Source organism: Corvus brachyrhynchos, unplaced genomic scaffold (assembly GCF_000691975.1).
Source record: "Corvus brachyrhynchos isolate BGI_N302 unplaced genomic scaffold, ASM69197v1 scaffold188, whole genome shotgun sequence".
In the NCBI taxonomy this organism is placed as follows: domain Eukaryota; kingdom Metazoa; phylum Chordata; class Aves; order Passeriformes; family Corvidae; genus Corvus; species Corvus brachyrhynchos.
Window position 1 is genome coordinate 2128092 of NW_008239647.1, and position 18778 is coordinate 2146869.

At 46.9% G+C, this 18778-nt stretch overlaps 1 protein-coding gene across 3 annotated transcripts in view; it reads left to right on the forward strand.

Annotated features, from left to right (window-relative positions):
• MDGA1 (MAM domain containing glycosylphosphatidylinositol anchor 1) overlaps positions 1 to 18778 on the forward strand; it is a 145154-nt gene that overhangs the window by 56715 nt on the left and 69661 nt on the right. For all 3 annotated transcript variants that reach the window (XM_017742361.1, XM_017742360.1, XM_008639832.2), the window contains 5 exons: positions 1702 to 1898; positions 4684 to 4816; positions 9542 to 9811; positions 10197 to 10526; positions 13843 to 14136. In XM_017742361.1, the coding sequence (XP_017597850.1) occupies positions 1702 to 1898; positions 4684 to 4816; positions 9542 to 9811; positions 10197 to 10526; positions 13843 to 14136 (1224 nt within the window). The remainder of the gene's footprint in view (positions 1 to 1701; positions 1899 to 4683; positions 4817 to 9541; positions 9812 to 10196; positions 10527 to 13842; positions 14137 to 18778) is intronic.

Consider the following 18778-nt stretch of genomic DNA (forward strand, 5'->3'; position numbering starts at 1 on the left):
CCCGGACCCTCAGGAACAGCAGGCTGGAATGGCAGACTGGAACGGCAGGGACAAGCACAAATCCTGGATGGCAGACGAGATGGATCAAACTCCAGAGCTGCAGCGGGAACCCTGGGAGGTCTCTGCAGGCAGGGCGTGTGGGGCTACGATGTAGCGAAGGCTCAAAGCAATATTGGGGACAGGGCAGCTGCAGCTCGGCTCCCTGCGGGGCAGGGAAAGGCGGGCTTAGGGTCCCAGGGTTTCTCCCTGAGGCACCCAAGCAGATGGTGAAAAGATTCCTCTTTTAGTAAGGTGGGGTGTTAGGGTCCCGGTGCAACAGCCGCTCCAGTGAGCAAGCTCCACTCACGGTAGAAGGAAGGCAGCCGAAAAAGCAGAAGCCTGCAGTGCTGACGAATTCCCTCCACCAGGATGGCAGCCTCTCTCTCTGTCCTAACTCTGAGAACAACCGCCCACACACCCAGGTGAAAGGGAGTAGCCCGTTGGACCCCTCCCGCTGTGGCCAGATCTTTTGTTTCTCCCAAGCACCCAGCAATTTGTCGCCCCGGCAAAATATATGGGAAAAATTCCTCAAGAGGAGAAAGAAAAGAGAAGGGGAACTCCCAAAACCCCAACACTTGTCAAAAGGGATCTTTACATTTAACCTCAGTCTCAAAGTGGTTCTGTGAGGAGAAAGATCCACTGCCTCTGAGGTTTCCCCCATGCTACGGTGATGTTGAAAATTGATACCTGCTGCAACTTCTGAGAAAATCATCCCTTTTCAGCAGGTGGGCAACTGTAGAGGGGCAGTATGCTCTGTGTGGATGGAGAAAATCCTCTCCCTGCAGGGCTATTGCTTCTGTCCTTGCAAGTGTAGCCACTGATAACCATTGATTCAGTCATGGTGGCTGCGTGTCTGGTGCAGGTACAATAAGGGAATTGAAAGGAGCATCTTTTGTAAAGGGAGAAAACAAAAGAATCTGATCAGTTTAGGGAGGGGTAATGGAGCTGCAGTGAGTAGAAGCTGCTGAAGAAGGACAGTCAATACAGACTTTGAAGAAAATACACAGAGGATATTTAATAGGAAAAGAGAGAAATTATACATACCTATTACAGTGTTTTGCATCTCATCTTCCCATGACTCCCCAAGAGATTTGCTCTGTCTAGATGACTTTCCAACTCAGCTCCTTGATCTTGTCCTGATTTCTTACTTTCATTCTTTGTCTTGAAGGTTTGTCATGTCGTTTGTATGGACATCTCACAGCGATGAGCTTAGCCCCATGATTTCAGGAGGGATTTGGGAACCAGAAAATGGAGAATTACGATGGAACAGAGCTTCCTGGGATCCTTCTGAACTCTCACTGAAGTAGAGAGTAGTGATTTTCGCCATTCAGGAATGTGAGGCACCCCACTGCTCTGAGACACATGGCAGGCAGGTGTTTTTTTGGGGACTGCGTAGGGATCTGCAAACCAGAGACTGCTTTCTATTCTCTGAAGGTTTATGTGGGGAGCGGGGGAATTCTGGCTTCTCCTGTTTGTTCCCTTTAGATACTGGTTGTATTACCTGCCCTCAGATCAACTCTTAAATCAGCAGTTGTCATCAGCCAAACATGTGGGATCTTTCCCTCTCCTCAGTGGTACCTGGAGCATCATCTGCTCTGCAGGCTGTACATGCAGACCAAGCTTTGCTAACAATGGCTGCGACCCTCCTTACCTCCCTTCCAGATCTAGATGGGCCTGTTCTCACCGTTCACCAGACCATCAGTGACGTACGTGGCAGCTTCTACCAGGAGAAGACCGTCTTCCTCCGCTGCACGGTCAACTCCAACCCACCAGCTCGCTTCATCTGGAAACGGGGAGCAGAGACACTTTCTCACAGTCAGGACAATGGTGTGGACATCTATGAACCCCTTTACACACAGGTGAAAATAAGCAAACCTCTGCCAACTTGTGTTGAGTGTCTTGCTGATGCAGGGCACTGTAGTGGATGGTGTTTCCTTCCCTGCATGGATTATGATGCTGGGGAGAGGGTGCAGGCCGCTGCAAGGAGCACTGCCTCCAGAAGGGCCAGTAGACCTTCCTTCTGCATGCAAATTCACAGGGTACAAGAGGAGTTGAGCAGTAGGAGGGAGTGTGACAGCCTAGGAGGACCTTTCCCTTTTTGTCACTGTCCCTGAGAGCAGTGACACTGCTCCCCTAATGAGGTTATGCAGCTGTTGGATGGCTGAGACTAAAATCCAAGCAAAGAATCCCAAGATTGGATTTCCTCTATCTCCCATCACTAATTTTTTTTCTTAATTGAGTGCCCAGGCTCTGTATATCAGCGAAGGGCTTCCTGTTTAGCAGCAGTGTGAGCAAATGGCAGGTATTGCTGTGGGATCCACGAGCTTTTCTTAATGGCCACAAGTAATGGGGAGCCCAACTGCCTGGGCACTCTGTGACTGTTGTCCTGTGACAAGGTGTCCACATAATTTCTCCTTCTTCTGCTTGCCTGTGTTGGACTTGCCCTGCACAACCAGATTTCCCCTCTACACACTACTTTCTTCACAGTAATTAGCCTGCCAATGCAATGGGAGATGGAAGGGAACTTTTCTTTTGCCAGGGCACTCTGGGCATGTTACCCTAAGCTGAGCTCAGGATCTGAATGTCCTTTAGATGCTAATCAGCCCCAGTACTTCCAGCAAGGCTGCTAGGGAACACATGGCAGCGATGGGTGGGAAGGGAGGGCTGAAGGGGCAGCTCCCCAGGGCACCTGTTTTATCCCAAGCACATTCCTGCATTCCCAAAGCTGGGCCCAGAGCACATTCTGGCTGGATTTGATTTCTGAGCAATGCCCCAGGCCACCTTTAAGTTAATGTAGTCATGTTCATGTTTTATTGAAACACGCTGCCTCTGTAGGTCATGGAAATGGGCATCCAAATGGAAATGTTCAGGGGGATGAGGAGGGAGGAGAGAGCTGCAGGTTAGTGGCAGATTTGCAGAAACGCTGTAGGTCAGCGCTGCTGTTTGGCCCTGAAGACAGCTTTGTCTGTGTGCTATGTGGCTCCCAACTAGGACATCCCTGGCCTTAGAGAAAGCCACCATGGGTTCTTCCAGTTTTCACTAGGCTCAGTGTAATTAACAGGAGACATTGCTTAAAGAGAGGATGTCTTAGGACTTGGGATATTTTCTCTAGCTAAATAAGGCATCTGGCAAAAATTTACCATGTTGCAGCATTAATGTTTAAATGACCCAGCATGCTGCAGCTCCTGTCAGGCAATGCTCCCAATATGATGGGTCATTCCCAGCTCTGAAAGAGGGTGTTGGGACTGCTGTGCTCAGACAGGCATGCCCTTGCAGTCCTCTCCTTAACACCAGCATAAGCCTCTAAGTTTGAGTTGGTGAGAGTTGAAGTTAACAAAAGCACACCTCTGCAACACTGTTGGAAGGGGAAAATCTTTCTGGAATGTTTAACAAAGTACCCATCGCTGGAGTTTGCAGTGTTGTCTTAGAGATGAACCTTTATCAGTGTCAGGTTTGAATAAGCTTTTACATTAAAAATGAGGTGAAGACTTCACTGTTCAAGCTTTTAAAAACTTATTTGCTCTGAAGGTTTATACACATATACCCAAATTTACTAATCAGTACACAGGATACATGTGACCCTGTAAGTAAGTAGATGACAAGCATATCGTAAATGCCATGATTTGTGTGGCATAGCAACAATTATCAGGGGCAGGACTTTCTAATTCACTCACTTCACATCCTTGTTCTCTGCATATTGTCTCTGCTCATTGTCCAGTCTTTCGAGGTTGTCCTCAGGAGGATTTGCCATGCTGACACCTCCTCACACTTGCAGGCAGCTATGGAATGGTTTCTCCAAAAGAGATTCAGACAAACACAAGGAGAACAACAGCAAAAAGCCATCAGTGGAAGACATATGGGTTGCAGAGTGTGCAAACCATAGGATGCAGCTCAGAGCTTGCTGCATTCCATAAATAAAAATCTACAGAACATGTCTATCGTTAATGTAACAACTTGATTCTGTTTCTATAACAAGCCAGTAACTAATGGAGTGCAGGCAGTGATGTTATTTGTTACCTTAGAATGAGAAAAGTCTATCAAATTCTCTGCAGTCACTCTGGATTTACATCAGCATAAATGAGATTAGAATCTGGATAAGAGGGATCAGAAAGTTTTGGAAGTTCTCTGAGTATTTCTCTGAATTTTTTTTCCTCCTGTATTGCAGATTTCTACAGCATAACTGTGAACTTGTCATATTTAGGCCAGTATTAATGCCCCAATCTGCTCTGATTTGCTTTGGTTTGGCAATGTTGAGTCCCGAGTGACTTCCCTTGGGTTCCTACCGACATCTCAGAGTTAGATCTCAGGGTCTGTTCTGGGCTGGTTAAGATTTGTCATGTTCTACAAGATGTTTCTGGCAGTAGTTGATGAGAAATTATGCCCAGACCTGTTTGGCAGTGCTTTCAGGTTGTGTCAGTCAGTTGCTGGGTGTTTTGAGAAACCCTGGAGGTGAAAAGACCATTGCAAACATTTTGTGTCTCCTTTATACAGAGCTGGGGGGACTTGAAATCTGCACAGTTCCCTGAAGTTTTCGTGGGAGCTGCTGGTAATCTGTAAACTTTGGGATAGGATATGGACTTGGAATGATGATCTCTGCTTTGTACACCTGTGTCTTTTTTTGCCCCGATTTTCCCCAAATCCCAGGGTGAAACCAAAGTCCTGAAGCTGAAGAACCTTCGACCTCAGGATTATGCCAGCTACACATGCCAGGTGTCTGTCCGCAATGTCTGCAGTATCCCTGACAAATCCATCACCTTCCAGCTCACAAACACCACAGGTGAGAGGGGACATGAAGGGTCCCTGCAGCACTCTGACCCTTCACCTGCTCAACAACCATTACTCCTCCAGGAGGATAACACAGCGCTCTGCCCAGGGCCTGCAGCACCTCAACCTCATTTACATGGCTGCTGGGACTACAGATCCTTCACACAGAAGTCTTGTGACCAGGGCTGCTCTAGTTTCTTGTAGCACTGCATATAGCCACTGCCTTGGCCAGGACTGCCATGAGATCATTAAAACAGACTATGTGTAGGTGTTGAAGCACTATGTAGCTTCTAATTCATACTCTGTTTTATTTATTTATAATTCTAAGTGACTTTAAAAATAGATTTGATACAGTCTAGAGCAGGGCAGTGCTGCAGCAGTTCCTACAAATAATTAATCCTTGTGTGACTCCAGCCTGATTTGCCAGGCTGTGCTCTAAGCACCTCCCAGGCAATGGGCTCTTCTGGTGCTGGTGTTTGTTGAAGGCATACTTCTCCAGTGCCTTCCCAATAAATAAATTTTACACTCATATTAATACTGGCAGTGCCTGAGAGCACTTCCTGTTGTGAGCATATTCAGTTTGGTGCTGCTTGCTTGATTTGCAATAAGTGATTGATAACTGAGTGTCATGTATCAAATACTGGCAAGGACTTGATTGCAACCTGTCCATTAAAAAAACCTAAACCAAAACCACACAATAAAAAATCCTCACCTGCAAAGCCCCCATGTGTGTTGAATATTTGCAAATAATAAGTAAATGTCAGGAAATTGCTTCCAGCCCTGGGGTATTCCATGATCAGAGAGAAAGGCATTGTAGTTGTTTGAATTATTCACCTCTCTAATGTAACACAAAGCAGTTTGCATCCCTTGTGTCATCTTTGTGCAGCGGAAACAGAACTTTTTTTGATGTTGTTAACTGTTGACGGGATACTGTTGAAACTGTTTAAATTATGTTTATTGATCTGACTTGAGTTCCAAGGTGCTGAACAATAGTTGCCTTATTTTATGTAGGAAGAAGCAAAATAATGAGCTTAAGAAAGTGAATTATAGCTAATGTCAGAAAAAAGTATTCTCTTTGTAGTAAGATCTCTGAACATGTCTTGAACAACTCACCCTATTAGCTGAATTTCTCTCAGGATGAGAGTGTAGCAAATGTTGAAATATTCCCTTTAAAAACTTATCTTCTGTTCATGATGAAGAAAGGGATATTATACAGCTCTTCTTCCCTCTGTGCCTTTACCTTTGAAGAGTTGGAAAATCAAATTCCTCTTCATGTCCACTCCCCCTGCCAGCCCAAGCACAAGGAAACTACTCTTCATTTCAATCCAGCCCCTTTACTAAGTGAATGGGGAAAATGTATTTTCAGGTTGTACCCGGTGAGAAGTCAGCAATATGGTTTAATTTACACCAGCTTCTTAAGCACATCTGTCTAGGGGTGGTTTTTTTCCCTGTTTTTTTAATTATAGATGCATATTTATACCTAGTTACAGTGGAGCCTGCCCCTGCAAGTTCAAAGGGGCCATGGAAAATGTGTTCTTAGCAAATTGTATTAAAAGTTGGCAGTGAAAATGAAACTGGCATTGCAGTGTGAGCAGGGTTTGTGTTAAATAGCATGACTATATTTAACACGAAATATTATATGGGTTACTTGCCCTGTAGGTAGCATTGTGCACAGATGAGGAAATATTTAAATGATTTTTTTTAATTCTCTCATTTTTTGCCTAGGTCTTTTCTGTTCCCCTTGCACTTACGCTTTCACAGCTTCTCTGGGCTTGGCTGTGCCCAGAATCCTGAGCAGCTTTGCTCAAGATGCCTTTGCCTTTGCAACTGAGAAGGGCCCAAAGGGTGCTGAAATGCTTGGAAATTTCTCTCTCATAAATATTTATAGTTCCAAGCACTACAGACCTTGAGGTGTATTGGTGGGTCAGATCAGGTCAGGCCAGGGTAATCTCCTCAGCTCGTTTGCTGTTCCTCAGCTGGCTCCTCAGCGTCCTTTGGGCAGATCGTAGTCTCCAGTAAGGAGATGGACTTCTCCCAAGCTCTATTCAGCAGCTTGGGCCTTGCAGCAGGGAATGGGTTCTGTGTCTGCAGCCTTAGTGGGAAGAAGATGTCCCTGTTCCTCCTCTGTTCTGCTGCTGTTGCCTGGCTCCAGAGCAGCAGGTTGGGTGCACAGAGCCACACAACCAGCTCAGAACCAGGCTGCCATCACCTGCTCCAACAGGGTCAGCCTGACTTTTCCCCTTTTCTCAATTTCTGCAATATTAAGCAGCCCAGCTGGTTAATTCTCCTGCAGTTTTACTGCAGCAAATTGGACTTCAAAGGGAATTGAAAGCGATTCTTTGTTTTTAATGGTCCCCTCGCTGCTCGGCAGACTCTGCCAGCAGGTTTTCTGAGCCAAGAACAAAAGGAATTGCCACAGGTTACAAATAAATGAGAATCATCTCCTGCATAACAATGTCTGCAGTCTGTTAACCTCTGTCTGCTGACAGGAGTGGGAGTGGGGAGTGGTAACCCATGCAGGCTGCCACAGCCAAGGCTCCATTTTGGGGGATGTCATGGGAGCTTGCTGCCTGGAGCTGTGCAGGTGGCAGATTTGCAGTTTTCCTGCCTCCTTCACGCCTGCACGCACAGCGTGCCCTGATGCAGTGCTTCAGGCATGCTGACCAGCATGTCACCTTTTTAACATGTTGCCTTGCCCAGAGCTGGGCAAGATGAGTGTGGCTCAGATATGTGCACATCCAGCCCTAAATCTGCAAGAGCCCTAAATCTTAACCAGAGCCTGCAGGACCTCTGGTTTGTACTCCCCAACTCTGACACCTTCTCTCTGGACATAGGCTGGTCTCAGGCTTTCTCTGTCTCTGACAGGGATGGTGGAGATTCCCAGGCAAGATGCTGCATCTGCCAGTTTTTCTGTGCACTGTGAACCTGAGACCAGTTCAATGTCCGAGGGCAGAAACAGCTATTTGGTGTCAGCTACACCGAGTTAGTGACAGGAATGTGTCCTGCCCAACCACGGTGAGTTGAGCTATTGTGTTTCTAGGCTTCATAGTATCTCTTGAAACTGCCTGGATCTTGGTGAGGATGTACAAATCCTTCCTTTGGCATTTAATATGCATTAACCCTCCCTTGCACACTATTTACAAGACTCCTGCAAAGAGACCTGCCAAAGTTTCTTTGACTGCAGGCTGAGGCCTTTTCCAAAATTCAAGGGCCTCAAAATGGCCAGTGCAAGTAGCAGAAGAGCCACCTTCTTCCTTAGGCATAGCTGGCCACCTCTGACACAAATAGCATGTGCAGTGGCCAGGGAGGACATTATATTCAGTTCATCAAAGCAATATCCCAGCACGGCAGTAGTTGTGCTACTAAATTATGGCACTGGTGCTGAGGAGAGAAGAGTCCTCCTCGCCTTGTTTGTATGGGCCGTAATTCAGAGATCCAACACAAATCCAGCACAGCTCATTAACACAGGGTCCAGGGAGAGAAGAGGCAGAAATAATGATGCTGTTAAATCAGGCTTCATGAATATGGAACAATGTCTTATTTTGCATTATTATGGCTGTTACTTAAAACATACTCCATGCTTTTGTGCTGGGGACTGCTACTTTCTCAGCTCTGCCTGGATAGAGCCAGTGATAGTGCTCATAGAGGCTTTGAAAGACTTTTCATGGAATGAAACAGAGAATACAAAGGGAAGGATTTTGGATCGGTTCCTGGAGGGGGCTGTAGTGAGAAGGGTGCAGAAATAAAATGAAACCAAAAAATGGGTATCCAGGCATTCAAAGGAGAGATTGTCTAGACACTTTGAATCAGTCTCAGCTCAACTGAATGTGAAGGGAGAATCCCTGTGATTGTGATAGCCCCCAGGTGTACAGAAAAGTGTATTAGACACCTGAGGAGGTGAAGGAGATTAAGAGCAGGTTCAGAGCTGCTGTTCATGGTCTGTTAAGGTGCAGACAAGTCCTGGACTGCCATATCAGTCTCCGAGCTACAAGGACTATGTGTTTGGCAAAGCCTTTGCCTCTCAAAGATGTCTAGTTGGGTGTGAAAGATAGACAGGCATATCACGGGATAGCTGAGGATAGCTTTTTTGAATGACAGACCTTCCCTAAAGCTTGCTTCTTGGGATGGAAACTCCGAATGAGAGGAGTGGTTTTGCCCCAGCTGTCCTTGAGCACAAGCAGTGGTTGGGTTCAAGCAGGCTCCTCTGAGCCTATCCTTTTTCCTTCACCTCTCCATCAAGGCTGCAAAGGCTTCCATTGCTGTTATGCCTGGCTGCATTTGTTTGCATCAGGAGTCAAGAAACTTCAGGCCTTGGGTTTTTCACTGCCAAATGTTGCCTGTTTGCCACCCCTATATGTGCAGAGTGGGTTTATCAGGCTTTTCTTCTGACCTGCATCCTAAGCCATAGAGCACCTGCACTGAGCACTGATAAAATGTCATAGCTACTTTGTGCCCCAGTCCTAAGCACCGGTGGAGTGTTTTCTGGGGCGGTGTGAGGTCCTGCCTGCTCTGTTTCCTAGCCATAAAAGAGCAGAGTGTTCTCACTCAAAGACATGGTAATGATCATGCTTTAGATTCACAAACACCTCATATTTGTAATCAATTCATAGATCCTGCCAGCTGTCCCTACTCAAACCAGCCATCACCAAGAACAAGTCATAAAAAGTATGAATCTGTGCACAGGCAAGTGGATGGGTCTTTTTCAAGCTCTGAAGTGTCCCTCTATGTGCTTTTCCAGCCCCACCTGCTCTGAAGCTGTCTGTCAATGAGACACTGGTGGTCAACCCTGGTGACAACATCACTATGCAGTGCTCTCTGATGGGTGGTGACCCACAGCCAGAAGTGCTTTGGTCCCACTCTCCTGGCCCAATGCCTCCCAATAGCCTTGTGCAAGGAGGCAACCTCACCATCTGGAGGATCCGCGTGGAGGACTCAGGCTACTACAATTGCACGGCCATCAACAATGTGGGGAACCCGGCAAAGAAGATTGTGAACCTGCTGGTGCGCTGTAAGTTGCCATTTTTCTCTGAGCATGTGTTTTCAGGGAGCAGGGGAATTGCATTCCTCCTGGCTGTTCTTGTACAGCTGAGGGCGAATGTGATATTTAGTAGTAATTAATATTCTGGAGAAGTGCCTGTGCAAGTTTCTCTGCTCCCAGCTGTGCAAGCACTGCTTGCAGCTTCATCCTAGACTGTAGCCTTATCCTGAACTGGATGATCCCAGACTGCCAGATGTGAGTCCCTTGGGACATTTTGTGGGAACATAAGTGGGAGAGGTCTTTGGGCAGATTTTGCATGGAAGTGTTGCCTTCCTGAGGAGCAAAGAACAGTTTTCCTGTCCTCTCCAAGACACTTTGCTATCCCTAACCAGTTTTGCACTTCTGTTCATCTCAGCCATGAAGAATGCCACGTTCCAAATCACCCCTGATGTGATCAAAGAGAGTGAGACCATCCAGTTAGGCCAGGACTTGAAGCTCTCATGCCATGTGGATGCTGTTCCCCAGGAGAAGGTTGTCTATTCCTGGTACAAGAATGGGAAACCAGCCAGGTTCTCAGACCGGTTGCTCATCACCCGCAATGACCCCGAGCTCCCACCCGTGACCTGCAGCTTGGAGATTATTGACCTGAGATTCAGTGACTATGGCACCTACCTGTGCGTGGCTACTTTCCAGGGAGCACCCATTCCTGACCTCAGTGTGGAGGTGAACATCTCCTCAGAGACAGGTGAGCCTCTCTCTGGCAGGTGGGGAGCCCAGAGGAGTGTTTGGCATCACTGGCTGCCCCACAGCCCCATGCCTCTGGCTTTTTTTAAAAACCTCACATGTGTGTCTTGAATGCCAGTGGAGAAAGGTCTTACATCCTCAGGCAAGCACTTGGCTGAGACTGGAGATGGGTAGTAGTTACAACTTCTCAGTCAGATGTGCTATGTAACCAAGCAGATCTTCCTTTATGTTTTCTCCCTATGAAAAGTCCGAAGTGCACTCCTGTCAAAGCTACAGAGACACCTTTACAGTGCGATTGTTCAAACAAACCTCCTCGCTGTGAAGGAAGGAAGAAGGGGTGGTATTTCAGCAAATTTCAAGTGTCTCTTTGCTTAGAGGGGAGTAAAAGAGAAAGAAAGCTACTGTTTCTTCTCTTTGGCATTGCTTATGAGGAATTTACCTTTCTTCAGAGTTGTGTCCAGGGTACTGGTGTCATCTGTCATAGCAAATTCTGTGAAGGCAGTTAATGTTTACTGGATTGCAAATGCAGTCTCTCTTGGGCACTCTTTGTAGGAGTCCCAGTGTTATAAATGCCTTCCCCCTTAAAATCAGGGTCAAAGCTTCACCCCGTGTCTTGGTGAGGGCAGGACCGATATGTCAGTATTTGTCAGTCACTTTGGGGACCAAAATATAGAGTCTCAGGGCTGTCTTTCTGTTTCTGGGGAGGTGGTGGGTCCAGCTGTGCTCTCCATTATATCCATGTCATTGTGCAGCCTTTCCAGGACCATGAGGGTACAGCACAAAGAAGCTCTGGGTTAGTAATCTGATGGAAGACTCCTCAGGGGAGTCAGCTGCCCACAGATTTTGACCTGCACCTTCACAGAAGGTTTCTTCGCAGTCCCTGGTTGTGCTGGATCCACAGGCCAGGCTGATCTCACTCTTGATTCTGGATGATGCTCACTTCAGCTCCCCAGAAAAAAAGTGCTGCAACTACTTTTGATGCCTTGGGAAGCCCTTGTCTCCCATTAGAAATACTGGGGCCAGCCTGCTCCCAATAGAATTGCTTCCAGTTCTTGTTGGCAACCTGGAGACTGAGCCCTGACCGTGCAGTGGATCTACTGAACACTGAAGAATGGTCCTTCATTTCTGTGGGCAGCCATGGAAGGTAGGAGCTCTCCATGCCAGCTGACACCAACCCAACAGGGAATAAAATTGGGGGAACTCCCCAATCCTGGTGCAAAACTGGCTCTCCCAAACTTGCGTGGCTGATACCACCTGGAGCAATCCTTTTTGCCCAAGATCACTAGATGGCAGAGTGCAATTGTGTTTCAGACTGCAAGGGTAGGAGGCTGTGAAGGGGTGGGAGACCCTGGATGATCCCACCAAGAGGCTTGGCAGTGTCTGTCAGTGCAGGTGTTGGTCCAAGCACCAGCCAGTTGCTGCCTTAAAGGAGGTATCTGTGGTGACAGGTTGCCTGTCTGGAGGAGAGTGAGTCCCATGTGCTTGTGTGTATGCTGCCAATGAGGAAGGGAAGGAGGGCAGCCTGGGGCATTTTGAAGCCTCTCTTTGGCACCCTGGGCCAGCATGACCACTTTGTGTCCCAGGGAATGAAAACAGCCATCCCTGCTGGAGCAGCCCTGCATGCAGCAGCCATGGCTATCCAACGGGCAGCATCCCCACAAACAGCAATGGGCCACCTCCAACATGTGGTTCCTACATAAAACACCAGGTTTTCCCCAGACCACAGGATCAGAGCAAGAGGACAGCAGCAGTGGCTTCATGTTTCCCCACTGAGCAAAGCCTGAGCTCATCAAAGTGGCTGCCTCCACTAGCAGCTCAGAGGAGAAAGCTTTAATTAAAAAAACCCCTTCAAATGCAATTTACAACTTTTCCTGTGGAGAAAATTGCTGCTCGCCAGGTGAGCGGCTACCAGCAGCGTCAGCACTGAAACTGCTGCCATCCCTTCGCACCGTGCAGGACAGGGCGTGATGAGATTCCCCAGCCCACAGGAGACCTGCAAATTGAAAATGTGGCCTCCCTGTTGCATAGGGAGGTCACTGCAGAGGGAGATTAGGCTGGATTCATCCTAAATTTGCTCACAATGAGCTGCAGGCTGTAATATGTACAATTACCATAGCGCACTCTCCTTTGCTGGAGCTGAATCGAGCAAATGTTGGTCAGACCAGCTTGTTACAGCTTCTGTAGTCCTATATTTGGATTTAAATGGAAATGAAGTACATGGCCCTTGCAGTTATGGAAGTGTCAATCCAAGTGTTGCCACTGTGGAAGGGCTGAAACAGGAGCTTTCAGAAAAGATCATGGCCATATTTACTTCATATGAGCTGTTGACTCTAAAGTCTAACACATAAATTGTCAATATTACATGTGGTATAGCACAAAAATCCCCTTCCTGGGTTCTTGGAGGAATTGGGGATGTGAACAACAAACCTCTTCCTACTGACATCTCTGTACCCTGCATTCATTGGGTTTCTTTTGAGCTTTGTTGATCAGCAAAGTTGTGTTTATCAGTTCATAGCTGAATATTTCTTTGAGTGTTACTCTGCCTCCAACTCCAATCTCAGCTTGGCAGCAGTTCTGCTGGGTGAGCTCTTCCCAACCTGGAAGGAATGCCAGGCAGGAGTGATTGTTGCTGGGACCTATCTCTCACTCAAATGGTTTATTGGTGTGAGAAATTCACAGTGCATTCACCAACAAAAGCAAAATAAATAATAAAAGTAAAATACACAACAGAAGTAAAATAAGCAAAGACACTTAACAGAACTGACTCCTTGCTGTGGTTTAAGAACAAACAGGGATCTTGGACCTCTGAGAAGGCTGGAGATGGGATCTACAAGCACTAATCCTTTAAGTCTTGGTTTTGGTCTGACCTGGATGAGGGGACTAGATACCTCAGCAGATACAACTTCTATTTCTTGGCCAAAAGACTGCAGTTCCCCTTGAGAAATTCACTGACCAGAAATTTAGAAATGGATCAAAGAGGCTTTTGGCTTTGTGTTCCTTGATGCTATCCCTGCAGCTGGATAGCGTTTTGCAAACAGAAGGATGGGAGCCTGGAGTTGGCTCCAATACAACTGGCACTTCCCATTGATAGTGGGATGCACTGTTGGAAAAACTGGGATCCTCCTTGGTACCCTGCAGCTCCAGACCCTGTAGGGTAACTTGCCTGGACAGTGTGTTTGTAGAGGGGTTGCAGCGTGTCAAGTGGAAACCTCTAGAGTTCAGGGTTGTTGGTGTGACTCAATCAGAAGCATCTCTAGAATGTTTGTTACTTGCTGAAAAGCTGGTATAAAATGATTCCCTTCTTATCTCCCTTTTAGTGCCACCAACAATCAGTGTCCCTAAGGGTCAGTCCACCATCACTGTGCGGGAAGGCTCCAGGGCCGAGCTGCAGTGCGAGGTTCGAGGAAAGCCGAAGCCACCCATCATCTGGTCCCGGGTAGATAAGGAAACTCCCATGCCTTCAGGGACAATGACCATGGAGACATACGATGGGAAGCTGCATCTGGAGAGCGTGAGCCGAGAAATGAGTGGTACCTATAAGTGTCAGACAGCCAGGTACAATGGATTTAACATCAGACCCCGGGAAGCCCTGGTGCAGCTCAACGTGCAGTGTGAGTACAACCATACAGTGCTGGAGTGCCTGCCTGAATGCTTTTATACACAAAAGCCTGGGGACTAGGCAGGGTTGACCTTTCTTACTGGGCTGAAAAGACACATCTCTTCTGTCTGGGGACCTTTGAATAGTTTATTTTTAATTGGTCAGGCTACACAAGGCTAAGGGCGGGGTACCATATGGCAAGCGTGTTGCAAGTGGAGAGGTGTTGTGTGTGTTTGTGTACAATGGTTTCTATTTCTGTGTCAGGGGATGAGTGCAGCTTCACCAGGTGTGTTTATATTCATTATATGTGTGTAAAATACCTTCAGGGTATGTTAGTAGTTTGTAAAGTCAAACACTCAAAAGGTAGCAAATTAATGTTACTTAGGCCATTTCCACACCACAACCCTTTCTTCAACTTAGTTACCCCTGGATATGCCTGAATCATTTTGCCTGGAAAAGCAGTGCTAGGCAGACCTAACAGGGAATGTATACTCCCAAATGGTTTTCATGCAACCAGGCTGTGAGTAACAGAAAACTGATTCTTAGCAGGTGTAGTGTGTGGGGTGATTTCAGCTATGGGTGGTTCTCCCAGCCCCACTTGAAGGCAGCATTTGTACACAAAGGTGAACACAGAGGGTGCGATCCTGCAATGGGTGACATCTCCATCCTTTCCCTGCAGTGGTTTCTCCCTGCAGAGAAGTGAGTGCCTGCTTAGCTCCCACAGCTATTGAGGTGTGTTTTGACATGCAGGAGTCTGTGCTCTTTCTCTTAAGAGATTTCAAATCAGACTGGGGGAAGGCAGCTGGGTAAAATAGCTTGGCTCTCCCTGCAGATCTCATCCCATTAGTATGGTACGATTGCTGAATGCTTGCAGAGTACTCTGAGCAGCGCGGATCTGACAGGTGTGGGGCAGGCAGGGAACAGGTTAATTTACACCTGGGCATGCTGCCTCTGGGCTGTGACTGACGACCCTTTACACACAGCACAGCAGCACTCATTAGACATGCTGCCACACTTCTTCCAGGCTCACTCTCCAGGAGTAAGAGAAGTGAGACCGGAGCAGACAACCTGGCTGAAACCAACCAGACACACTGATCACAGATGTGAGCTGCTGGGAGCACAGCAGTAACAGAGGTGTGTGAAATCCTGCAGGCACTTTGAGTATTTGAAGAGTCCCTTTTAAAATTATCTCTGTCTATTCAGGAGCGTGTCAGGATTAGATTACAGGATAGGATAGGGAAATGTGTGAAGATTTCTGTGCACGTAAGTATGTGTGGAGAAGCTTCCCTTAAGCAGGGTGTAAATGTGCAGCTTGGTTTGAGCTCTTCAGGAAGGCAGCCTGGTTCAGTCATATGGGGCTTGGAGGGACATGGCAGGGAAGGTAACTTTTGGTGACATCAAGAGGTGATGAGACATGTCTCAAAATTGCCCTTGAGAGTGAAGAACCATCAGACCTGCTGGTGTCCCCGGTTTGGTGTTGCTTTTTGAAAGCTGTGTGAACCTCGCTTGACCCTCGCTGCCCCTGCAGAGGGAGTAGCAGTGCTGAGCTTGGGATGAATTCAGTCTTACTGCGTGGTCTGGAGGGGCATCACAGCCCTGAATCTTGGGCTGAAGGGGAAGGACATGACTCCCCACACAAGAAAAATGGTAGGTGCAAGTCAGAAGCTGTCTGGGGCAGAGACTTTGATGTGACTCTCAAGAAAGCAAAGATGTGATGAACTTCTGTGTAAAGAGTAACTGAACGTACTTTTCCTATAGATTTTCCCGTGGCCAAGCAATGCTTTATTGTGATCTTGCCCAAGTAATGGTCATATGGTCCATGTGCCAGCCCACCCAAACAGCCCCCTTCCCTTGTCAATCAGTTCCGTGTACCCTTAGCTGAAGCTGAGTGTACACCTGAGCTGTCTCCTCCTGCCTGGAAAATGTGGAAGGACTTTATGGTGGCACTGCCTGTTCTGTGTGTCAGCGGGCAACTTTGGTTTCAGTGCTGTCATTGCTCTTTCCATTAATATGAAAAAGAAGCTACAAACCAAGAAAGTAGGGCAAGAATTGCCCTCATCCCTTTTACAGCCTCCTCCCTTTCCCTTCGTGCAAAAAAATAGACCCAGAAACAACACAGTCCATGTTTATCCCTCTCTGCCTTGTTCCTGCTGCTGGAAGGATGTGGGTGCGGCAGGGGCTGCTGTGGTTAATTGAAACACAGCTTTCCAGCGTGGGCAGCTCATTAGTTCGGTGGCTTGCTCTGGAATTCTCATCTTGTTGGAAATGGGGATCGTGCGGCTCCTGCAGCCTCCGTGATGAGCGCTTCTCTCACCTCCCCCAGCCCGCGCATCCCATCGGAGAGCGGCTCCGGAGGGGTGCGCATCCACGGGGCCGTGCGCGTGTGTGCGCATGCAGGCCGGCCTGTTTGTGCGGCAGTGGGAGCTCCGCCGGAACTGCCTCGCTCCGGGGAGCGGCACATTCTGGATGGTAATGTGGCTGTTTCTCTGATTTGCTCCAAAGCTAAAGTTGCAAAATCAATACAGCAGATCTGATTAGATGTCAGAACCTGTTTCTGTGTTTCCCTTTCCCCTTGGTTTTCTCCCTTCATCCTCACGCATATAGCAGTGTATTGTAACAAACTCGTCCAGAAATAGACTTTTCCAACTGCACTGCAATAGTGGAAACGGAATAAGAAGACAAAAAAACCCCAAGTCAGCTGTCAAAAAAAAAGGTGTTTGGACTTTTTAGGGGTTTTTTTTGTAATTAGAAAGCAGAAAAAGTTGCTTTTCTTTTTGTATTTAGAAAGCAGAGAAAATTGCTTTTCTTTTAGCTTATGAGCTGAAATTGTCTATCAGCTCTCTGACAGGATGGATGATCTGTTCCCTGGACTTCTTGGTCTGTAGTGCAGAGCTTTGAAAGATTAATAAGTTTATGAAAGTCCGTGCAGCCTTATAGCTCTAAGATGAAGAAATGTTGTATAATGGTTAGAGCGAGAGACTGGGCTTGCCAGAATTCCTGGGAAACTACCACTTGGATCGGCAATGTCTTGTCATCTTTTCCTGTATCTTCAAAACAGGAATAAAACGGACCCATCTCATCAGAGATTTGTGGAGCATAATAAACGTAGCACTTTGGAGTCTTGAAATAAAAATATTAATGGAGTGGCAGAGTCCTCTTAATAATATCAATGCTATCACTGATGTTTTTATCTAGGGGTTTTTTTAGGACCAGGTACTTGAGAAAATCCCAGCAGAAAAATTAATCCTCTGCAGAGGTGTGTTTAAGATCAGGGCAGGGCCACTCTGTGTAGGGGAACTAGTGTAAGGCTGTGAAACACACACTGGGCTTGAAAATGTGCAGCAGTCTGGGTTTTGGAACGCAATAGTGTCATTTGAGCTGATATGTATGAGAAGGGGAAAGAAAGCATGCATGTGTGGATCAGTGAAAAGGATGCTACTTAGATACTAATTTAGCAAGTACATAACAACAAATTGAAGAATATGTATTAGCCATGTAACCTAAGAGTGGTCAAAACAGTATTTCCAGGAATCTCAAAGATTAGTCATGACTCTAAGCTCTGGCTGCTGCTAGAGGTAGCCCTTGACAAGGGTGTCTTACCATGGTGAATATGACATTTGCTCTGTTAGAGCCTCATGAAAGAGTATGATGAAAATTGCAATCCTAGTAAATTATCCTGCTTGAATAATATTGTGTCAGCTGTGACACTTTGCCAGTCCTGAACAACATCTCATAAACTACTGGACAGCTCTGTCCAAGTCCAGCTCAACTGTGCACTCCTCATCAACTGTGCGCAACCTGATCCTTGAAACATCTACTGCCGTATTTCCCTGCAGATGAGTGTATCCTCCTTCACAGCACTCACTGCTTGCTGTCTCAGGCCCACACTTGGATGGCTTCTCCCTCTCTGGATAACCATCAAAGCCTGGGAGAAGGGCACCTGTCTCCTCTGTTGAGAGTTGTTAATTAGTTCACCCAGTTCTGAAGATGAGATAAGCAGACTTTTACTGCTGCCACTTTTGTCTTTGGCAGAAGTTTTGGTGTCTCTGAGTGCCCAGTGAAAGAAGAGTAGGAGGAAAGGGGGATAGTTATATAGGGCTGACTTTGTTTTTGATAGTCAAGTCTGAAAGTTGGCCCTGTTTCTCATGTTGGGATCACACAGCAGGTGAAATCTTTGCAGGAAGAAAGACTAGAAAAAGAATTAACCCGAGTGTCTCCTTCCCTGCCATAACATGGCCTGTGAATTTTACCTCTTCTGGATCTAAAATAATAGCCCACAATCATCTGGGATTGATCTCCAAAGGATTACACTTACTGTCCTTAGATAAAGTTCTGCTGCATTAGGCAGCAGGTGAGTTATTGTGCTTTATCTTCAAAGCATAGTGAATGTTAGGTGTAGTCAGGAAAGCAGACTGACATTCCTTTTGGAGGGATGGTTATCAGGCCTTCAGGAGCCATTTATAGTCCTAGACATAGGCATTGCTATAGGGCTGGTGACCTGCAGGTCTGGCTCTGCCCTGTCCAGGAAGACTGCCAGAACACGTCCTGCTGGGGCATCTGTTGCCATTGTCACTTTAACTAATGCTCAGGTGGGCACAGATATGTTTTCCTATTCAAGCTCACACACTGGCAAATGTTATTCCTGGTCACACACT